Genomic DNA, 8,649 nt, shown 5'->3' with positions numbered 1-8,649 from the left:
GGCTTGGGAAAGGTCTCTGCTCTGACTCACAGTGGGGCCTGGGGGTGCAGGAAGATGTTCGTGCCTTGTGACCCGGTGACAGCTTAAGGACCAACGGGGCTGTGCCTGCCCTGGGTGACAGCCCAGGGGGTGACATCCATGTGCTGTCCCATGGAAACAGTGCGGGGAATGAGGGGGACATCCAGACCCTATCCCACAGTGACAGGCCGGGGACCCAGGATGAGGTCCATGCCCTCACAATGGTGGTGGCATGGGGACGCAGGGAGATGTCCATGCTCTATCCCGTGGTGACAACGTGGGGAACGAGAGGGACACTGACGGTGACACCCCAGGGCGAATGAGGACACCTGTGCCTGACCACGGTGATGGGTGCGTAGGGGTGTGGATGTGGCGACACTCACGCCCTGCCCCTGGGGCTGGCCTGGCGTAGCTGGGGACACCAAGCTGTGTGGGGACAGCAAGCTGTGTGGGGACACCCGTGCTGGTCAGGGGTCGGTGAGCACGGCCCCATTGTCCCGTGAGCTCCGCATCCCCTCGGGACCGATCGTGCCCCCCGAACCTCTCCCCCGGCCCCGGCCGCGCCCCTCTGGCCCCGCCCACCGCCCCGGCCCCGCCCGTGCCCCACCCGCGCTGGCCCCGCCCCGTGCCCCCGAGGCCCCGCCCCCCGCGGCCGCGCAGGCGCGGTGGAGGCGCCGCGGTGCCGCCCGGAGCCGCAGCGGCAGCGGCAGGGCCGGGGGGGCCCGACCGGGGCTGCGGCCGCTCGGGGACCGCCAGCAGCACCGCCACAGGCCCGGCCCGGCGCGCCGCCGGCCAGCGAGCCTGCATGAGGTTGATGCTGCTGTGCTGCACCTGGAGGGACGAGCCTATGGGAGAGGACGAAGGTGCGTGACCCCCCGAGCCCCCCCGCCTGACTCAGCGCTTCCGCCGCCGCTCGGGCCCCGGGACCCCCAGCCCGGTTCGTGCGGAGCCTCCTGCCGGCCTGCAGCCCCCCGCATCCTGCCCCTCATCCCCCAGCCAGCCTCATCCTTCCCACTGTCCCCGCGCCCCTGCATCCTCCTCTGCACCCCCACATCTTCCCTGTACCCCTAATTCAGCCTCCATTCCCCCCACCCTTGTACTGCCACCCAGCCTGCATTCCACACTGCACCCCAAATCTCCTCCGTCCTCCTTGTCAAGAACTTTTCCTCTGTGCATCCCTTCCTGCATCCCTTCCTGCATCCCTGCCTGCATCCCTGCCTGCATCCCTTCCTGCATCCCTTCCTGCATCCCTTCCTGCATCCCTGCCTGCATCCCTTCCTGCATCCCTTCCTGCATCCCTGCCTGCATCCCGTCTTGCATCCCTTCCTGCATCCCTTCCTGCATCCCTGCCTGCATCCCTGCCTGCATCCCTGCCTGCATCCCTGCCTGCATCCCTTCCTGCATCCCTGCCTGCATCCCTGCCTGCATCCCTGCCTGCATCCCTTCCTGCACCTCCACATCCCCCCTGCATCCTCACACCTCCCTATCTCCCCCTGCACACCCCATGTGTCCCTCCTGCACCCCCAGGACCTCTGCAGCCACCCTGCATCCCCTCTGTGTGTCCCCCATTCATCCCCCGTGTCCCCCAGGACCCCCCAGCACTCATCCTGCCGTCCCCCCATGCACCCAGCACCCATCCCACAGCCTGCCATCCTCCCTGGATCCCTTGGGGCACCCATCCCGCCCCTCTCCACCCTCCCTGCCCCTCTGCCCCCATCCTGCACCCACCCTGTGCCCCCCATGGTGCCAGCCCTGGAGCCATGGATGCCACGACCTTGACCCTCTGTGGGATCAATGGCTGGGGGATGGAATTCACCACCCCGGGCAGAGGGATTTAATCCTGGCTGCTGCTGTGGGTGGCCGGGGCTGGCTGGGGTGACAGCCCTGTCCCCTCGTGTTCCCCTGGCTGCAGGGACCGACCTGCCAGTGTGTGCGAGCTGCGGGCAGGGCATCTACGATGGGCAGTACCTGCAGGCACTGAAGGCTGACTGGCACGCCGACTGCTTCAGGTGGGACCTGCCGAGGGACAGCGGGGACAGCGGGATGGCCTCGGGGACATTGGGATGGATGGTGTCACCGACACCAGAATGGATGGCCTCGGGGACAGCGGGATGGCCTCGGGGACACCGGGATGCTCTGCAGGGACAGGGACAGTGCTCCCTCCCGCTCTGCCCATGGCAGGGACACGCATCAGGCCACCACGGTGTCACTCACTGGAGCGTGGCTGTGGCTCCTGGCACCCCTGGGGGTGCCCCAGCTGAGGCCAGGCCTGGCACAGGGATCTGCTGCCTGTCCCTCGCTGTCCCCTCCTGCTGGGTGACGGGGTGCGTGTGGCTGATGTCACCCGCCCCCCTCCCTCCGTTTCCTCTTTCACTTGAGCCCTCCGGCAGCTCCAGTCGTTGGAGCCCCAGGCAGGAGGAGAAAGGGCCTGGCTCGGGGGGCACAGGGGTGGGGGCCGGGGGTGCCCAGGGTTGTCCCCGAGGTGTGTCCCTGTCTGGTGAGGAGGATGCTGGCGGCGGTGCTGAGGAAGAGCCGCGTCCTGAGCACCGGAGCCAGGTCAGTGGGAATGGCATTGACGAGGGAGCGGTTCAGGGTGGGCTCTGCAGCCCAGGGAGCCCCGGGGGGCTCAGCCTGTGTCCCCCATGCTTGGCTCCCCCTCTTTGGGCCGTCAGCCAGAGCGAAGCCGCTGCAGGGCCACAGCTGGATCCGGTCCCCCATGGCTGAGCGGCTTCCGGCAGCGCTGGGCTCGCTGAAATCCCTCCTGCTCCTGCTCCTGCTCTTCCTCCTCTTCTCCCCCTCCCCTTCCCTTGTCCTCTGTTTCCCCTCCTTTTCTCTCTCCTTCTTCCCTGCTGCTCTTCCTCCCCCTCCTCCTCCTCCTCTCCTCCCCCGCCCCCAGCCCAAGGGAGGTTTTGTGCCTCGCCGTGGGGTGGGGGAGTCCTCGCGCGGTGACGTCATGGGGTGGGGAAACTCCGCGCCGTGACGTCACCGCTGGTTGGTATTCCACCTGCATGGCCGGGGGCGGGTGGGGACTGCGACAGTCCCCGGGCACCCCGTGGCATCCCCTGCAGAGTGTCCTGCAGCAACCCCACACCCCACAGCATCCCCGTACTGCAAATCCCCTACAGGAGATCCCATACAGCTCCCCCCACACCCTACAGCATCCCCGTACTGCAAATCCCCTACAGGAGATCCCCTACAGGAGACCCCTTACAGGAGATCCCCTACAAGAGATCCCTTACAGGAGATCCCCTACAGGAGATCCCTTACAGGAGATCCCCTACAGGAGACCCCCTACAGGAGATCCCCTACAGGAGACCCCTTACAGGAGATCCCTTACAGGAGATCCCCTACAGGAGATCCCCTACAAGAGATCCCTTACAGGAGATCCCCTACAGGAGACCCCCTACAGGAGATCCCCTACAGGAGATCCCCTACAGGAGATCCCCTACAGGAGATCCCCTACAGCTCCCCCCACACCCTACAGCATCCCTGTACTGCAAATCCCCTACAGGAGATCCCCTACAGGAGACCCCTTACAGCTCCCCCTGCACCCTACAGCATCCCCGTACTGCAAATCCCCTACAGGAGATCCCCTACAGGAGATCCCCTACAGGAGATCCCCTACAGGAGATCCCCTACAGCTCCCCCCACACCCTACAGCATCCCTGTACTGCAAATCCCATACAGGAGATCCCTTACAGGAGATCCCCTACAGGAGATCCCTTACAGGAGATCCCCTACAGCTCTCCTTGCACCCCTTCAACCCCTCCCCAAGAGGATCGCCTGCCTTGCAGCCCCCTGCACCCCTCCCACAGCATTCCCTGCACACATTCAGCAGTCCCATATAGAAAATCCTCTGTAGCCCCCTTCTGCACCCCCCAGCCACTCCCACACCCCACACAAATCCCTTCTGAGCCCCCCTGCACAGTCTGATGTGCCCCCCTGCTGCTGTACCCCAAAACTGACAGGCCCCTCTGCACCCCCGGGCACACCCTGCTGCTGTCACCCCCTGCCACCCTCCAGCAGCCTCCAAGCCTCCCCCAGCCTCAGTGCCCCTTGTGGATTGTCCCAAGGCTGGCATGTCCCTGACCAGGCTGGCACATCTGTCACCAGGGTGGGACATCCCTCTGTCCATGATTAGGGTGACATGTTCCTCTTGAACATGACCAGGCTGTCACATCTGTGAGCAGGGTGACAGACCTGTGACCAGGCTGGCATGTCACCCTAGTCATGGATAGAGGGACATGCCCTTCTGTGTGTCTGTCACCAGGGTGGGATGTCCCTCTATCCATGACCAGGCTGCCACCCACGCTTGTGACCAGCCTGTCTCATCCCTCTGTGAGTCTGTGCCAGGCTGGCACATCTGTTACTGGGGTGGCACGTCTGTCACCAGTCTGCTGCATCGCTCTGTGTGTCACTGTCCAGGCTGGCACATCCATGCAGGGCTGGCACATCCCTCCTCGTGCCTCTCCCTGCCCCACATCCCCTCCTCTGTCCACCCCAGCGTCCCCACATGTCCCTGCAGCCCCACCCTGCAGTGTCACCCCCAGAATCACCTGCTGTCACCCTGGGACTGGTGACACATTGGTGCAGTGGCCCTGCAGCTGCGGAGGAAGTGGGGGAAGCAGCTTGCCCAGAGAGCTGTGGAGTGGGTGAGCGCTGGCTGTGGCCCAGGGTGACACTGGGGACGAGGTGACAGGGGGCTCCTGGTTGCTGCCACAGGTGCTGTGAGTGCGGGGCCTCCCTGTCCCACCAGTACTACGAGAAGGATGGGCGCCTGTACTGCAAGAAGGATTACTGGGCACGCTTTGGGGAGCTGTGCCATGGCTGCTCCGAGCAGATCACCAAGGGGCTGGTCATGGTGAGCACCACGGGGTCCCCAGGGGTGGGACACGGAGCCTTGTCCCATGGCTGAGCTCCTGGGGAGCAGGGGAGGTGGGGAAGGGGTGCAGACCTCCAGCACCACTGGGTGTGGCAGGGGTGTCCTCTACATTTTAGGGGACCCTGGAGAGCCATGTTGGGGTTGGGGGATGCAGGGCAGAAGCTCAGGGTGGTGGGAGGTGTTTTTACAGCCACCCCCAGTTTGGTGACACTTCTGTCCCCACCATCCCATGGCTCTGCCTGCTCTTCCCACGGCCCCGGTGCACCCGTGGGTGCTCCCAGCCCCTTCCGAGCCCGGCCCTGCCCTCGGTGCCCGGACAGGGGGTCCTGTGGCTGATGGCATTGCCCACAGGTGGCCGGGGAGCAGAAGTACCACCCCGAGTGCTTCAGCTGCCTCAACTGCCGCGCCTTCATCGGGGACGGGGACACCTACGCGCTGGTGGAGCGCTCCAAGCTCTACTGGTACGTCAGCTCTGGGGGGCTGGGGGGACACGTCCCCCTGTACCCCCACCCACCTCCTGCTGCGCTCCCCACAGCGGCCACTGCTACTACCAGATGGTGGTGACCCCGGTGATCGAGCAGATCCTGCCCGACTCGCCGGCCTCCCGCATCCCTCACACCGTCACCCTCGTGTCCATCCCCGCCTGCTCCGACGGCAAGCGCGGCTTCTCCGTCTCCATCGACCAGGGCTGCGGCAGCGAGCATCCCCGCACCGTGCGCGTCCGAGAGTGCGTCCCTGTCCCCTCTGCCACTGTCCCCTCCCCAGGGCTGGGACATCCCCTGCCCCTTCTGCCCCTGGGATCCGTCCCAGGGACCCTTTAGGGGTGGGAGGAGGAGCGGTGGGGCTGGGTTGTCCCCATTGTCCTGGGGTGGCCTGTTGGGACCGTGGTGGCACTGCAGGGGGTTTGTGGGGGCTGTGCTGGTGTGTCCCATGTTGGCATTGCCTCGTTTGCCAGTGGGCTGTGTGTCCCTGTGTGTCCCTGTGTGTCCCTGTGTGGTTGGGGTGGCTTGTGGAGACTGTGCCATCATGTCCCTGTCCATGACGGAGGGTGACAGTGGGGTCTGACACAGCTGTTGGGAGTGTCCCAGCACACCCCCCTGATGGTGACAGTGTCGGGGGTCTGACCCCACTGTCCCCAGGGTGGACCCGGACTGCATCAGCCCTGACATGAAGAACTCCATCCACGTTGGTGACCGCATCCTGGAGATCAACGGGACCCCCATCGGCCACGTCCCCCTGGACGAGGTAGGGTCCCCCCGTCACACCCCAGCCAGCCCCGCTGCCACCGTGTCCCCAAACCCACCCCACCGTCACTTCCTTCTGCAGATCGACCTGCTGATCCAGGAAACGAGCCGCCTGCTGCAGCTGACCATCGAGCATGACCCCCACGAGCCCCTGGGCCGGGAGCCAGGGCTGGCGGGCAGCCCCCTGCCCGCCCCGTGCAGCCCCCTGCGCTCGCCAGCTCCCGTGCCCTGCGGGGACCCCGCTGCCATGCGCCAGCGCGCTGTCACGTAAGGCCACCCCCTGCCCCTGCTCCCGCTGGGCTCCCCCACACGCTCACCTCTGCCCCTCCGTCCCACAGGAGGAGCTGCAGCACGGACAAGTCCCCGGGCTCGGGCTCCGTGGGCTCCCCCGCGTCCCAGCGCAAGGACATCGGGCGCTCCGAGTCCCTGCGCGTCGTGTCCCGCGCCCACCGCATCTTCCGCCCCTCCGACCTCATCCACGGAGAGGTGCTGGGCAAGGGCTGCTTCGGCCAGGCCATCAAGGTGGGACGGGGGCACGAGCGTGGGGGTCTCGGCTCCCCAGGATGGAGGGGGGTGGCTGAGTCCCTGCGCTCCCGGCCAGGTGACGCACCGGGAGACGGGCGAGGTGATGGTGATGAAGGAGCTGATCCGCTTTGACGAGGAGACTCAGAGGACCTTCCTCAAAGAGGTGAGGTCCCCATCCTTAATCCCCCAGGCTGGGGGGACACGAGGGATGGGTCTGTCTGATCCTGGCCCCACCTGGGCACAACCCCTTGATCTGGGTGACCGAGCCCCATGGGTGCAGCTCTGTCCAGGGGGTGTGGGAGCCTTGGGGTGTCACGGACGGGGCTGGGGGGTCTCCTGCAGGTGAAGGTGATGCGCTGCCTGGAGCACCCCAATGTGCTCAAGTTCATCGGGGTGCTCTACAAGGAGAAGAGGCTCAACTTCATCACAGAGTACATCAAAGGGGGCACCTTGAGGAGCCTCATTAAGAGCATGGTGAGCACTGGAGGGGGGCAGCTTGGTCCCTCACCACCCCACAGCCCCTCTTCCTTTTCCATTCCCTGGCAAATTCCCCCTCCTGTCCCCCAGGACAGCCACTACCCCTGGAGCCAGCGGGTCAGCTTCGCCAAGGACATCGCTGCTGGCATGGTGGGTGCCACCATGGCATGGGGGGATGGGACAGGTACTGGTGGGTGGGGGGACCACGGCGTGGGGGTGCCCCTGCTCTCAGCCCACCCTTCCCACAGGCCTACCTCCACTCCATGAACATCATCCACCGTGACCTCAACTCTCACAACTGCCTCGTGCGGGAGGTGAGTCCCACCTTGGTGCTGGCCTCCCCTGGCCTGGCTGGGGCTCTCAGTCCCCTGGTGCTCCCTCGGGCCTCACCCCTTCCTGTGCCCCCCAGAACAAGAGTGTGGTGGTGGCTGACTTTGGGCTGGCTCGGCTGATGGTGGACGAGAAGAACCAGCCCGAGCATCTCAAGAACCTGAAGAAACCGGACCGCAAGAAACGCTACACGGTGGTGGGGAACCCCTACTGGATGGCCCCCGAGATGATCAATGGTGAGGGGAATGTGGCCAGCCAGGGCTCTGTCCCCAGGCAGGGGACGCTTGGTGGGGCAGGGACAGGACGTGTGACATGACCCTGTGTCTGCAGGGAGGAGCTACGATGAGAAGGTGGACATCTTCTCCTTCGGCATCGTCCTGTGCGAGGCAAGTGCCCCTGGGGCTGGGGTCTGCCATGGGGGCCGGGGTCCTCATGGTGGTTGGGGTCACTCCCCCAGGGTTGGGGTGTCCCTCTTGGGGTTGGGTTGTTTACTCTCCACCTTAGGATTGGAGCCTGTTCCCTTGGGCTTGGAGTCCTCGTTGTGTTTGGGTTCCCCTCCAGGTTAAAGTTCTCACCCTTGGAGTTGGGGCCTCTCCCCTTTGGTTAAGGGTCTCCTCACTGGAGTCTCTCCCTTGGGGTTGGGATTTCTTGATTGTGTTTGAGCTCCCTCCTGGGGCTTGGACATCTCCCCCTTGGGGCTTTGGGGTCCTGGTTCAGGGCTGAGGTCTCCCCTTGGTGCCGAGCCCGCCCTGCTGCCCGCAGATCATCGGCCGGGTGAGCGCTGACCCCGATTACCTGCCCCGCACCACCGACTTCGGCCTCAACGTCCGGGGCTTCCTGGAGCGCTACTGCCCCCCTGCCTGCCCCCCCAGCTTCTTCCCCATCGCCGTCTGCTGCTGCGACCTGGACGCCGAGAAGCGGTGGGTGATGGAGACCCCCGGGGGTCCCTGGGGCAGGGGACGGGGAGGGGACAGAGCCAGCAGAGCTGCCACGTGTCCCCCTCGTCACTCAGGCCGTCCTTCGCCAAGCTGGAGCAGTGGCTGGAGACGCTGCGCATGCATCTGGAGATCCACCTGCCGCTGAGCTCGCAGCTGGAGCAGCTGGACCGAGCCTTCGGGGAGGCGCACCGGCGGGAGGGGGCCCCGCCCGCGCCCCCGCGGTAGAGCCCCCGCC

At 65.8% G+C, this 8,649-nt stretch overlaps 1 protein-coding gene across 2 annotated transcripts; it reads left to right on the top strand.

The window, feature by feature from the left end:
• The first annotated feature begins 691 nt into the window (after positions 1-691).
• LIMK1 (LIM domain kinase 1) lies at positions 692-8,649 on the top strand. 2 transcript variants are annotated; one of them, XM_058854635.1, is made up of 16 exons: positions 692-881; positions 1,931-2,027; positions 4,741-4,879; positions 5,252-5,361; positions 5,436-5,627; positions 6,040-6,145; positions 6,227-6,411; positions 6,483-6,666; positions 6,746-6,832; positions 7,012-7,143; positions 7,237-7,296; positions 7,395-7,460; positions 7,556-7,712; positions 7,807-7,862; positions 8,239-8,396; positions 8,489-8,649. In XM_058854635.1, the coding sequence occupies exons 1-16, from the start codon at positions 824-826 to the stop codon at positions 8,637-8,639; spliced, it is 1,938 nt and encodes a 645-aa protein (XP_058710618.1). In that variant the 5' UTR covers positions 692-823; the 3' UTR covers positions 8,640-8,649. The 2 variants fall into 2 exon arrangements, with proteins under 2 accessions (XP_058710618.1, XP_058710619.1); XM_058854636.1 differs by lacking the exons at positions 692-881; positions 1,931-2,027 and adding an exon at positions 2,109-2,574.

Source organism: Poecile atricapillus, chromosome 21 (assembly GCF_030490865.1).
Source record: "Poecile atricapillus isolate bPoeAtr1 chromosome 21, bPoeAtr1.hap1, whole genome shotgun sequence".
Lineage (NCBI taxonomy): Eukaryota > Metazoa > Chordata > Aves > Passeriformes > Paridae > Poecile > Poecile atricapillus.
This window is presented reverse-complemented; position numbering and strand designations above follow the sequence as displayed.

Bases quoted from the DNA above. Each gene is read 5' to 3' on its own strand.
- LIMK1 (XM_058854635.1), top strand. From the start codon at position 824: ATGAGGTTGATGCTGCTGTGCTGCACCTGGAGGGACGAGCCTATGGGA. The intron at 4,880-5,251 runs GTGAGCACCACG...CATTGCCCACAG, and splicing joins TCACCAAGGGGCTGGTCATG to GTGGCCGGGGAGCAGAAGTA. The intron at 7,144-7,236 runs GTGAGCACTGGA...CCTGTCCCCCAG, and splicing joins GGAGCCTCATTAAGAGCATG to GACAGCCACTACCCCTGGAG.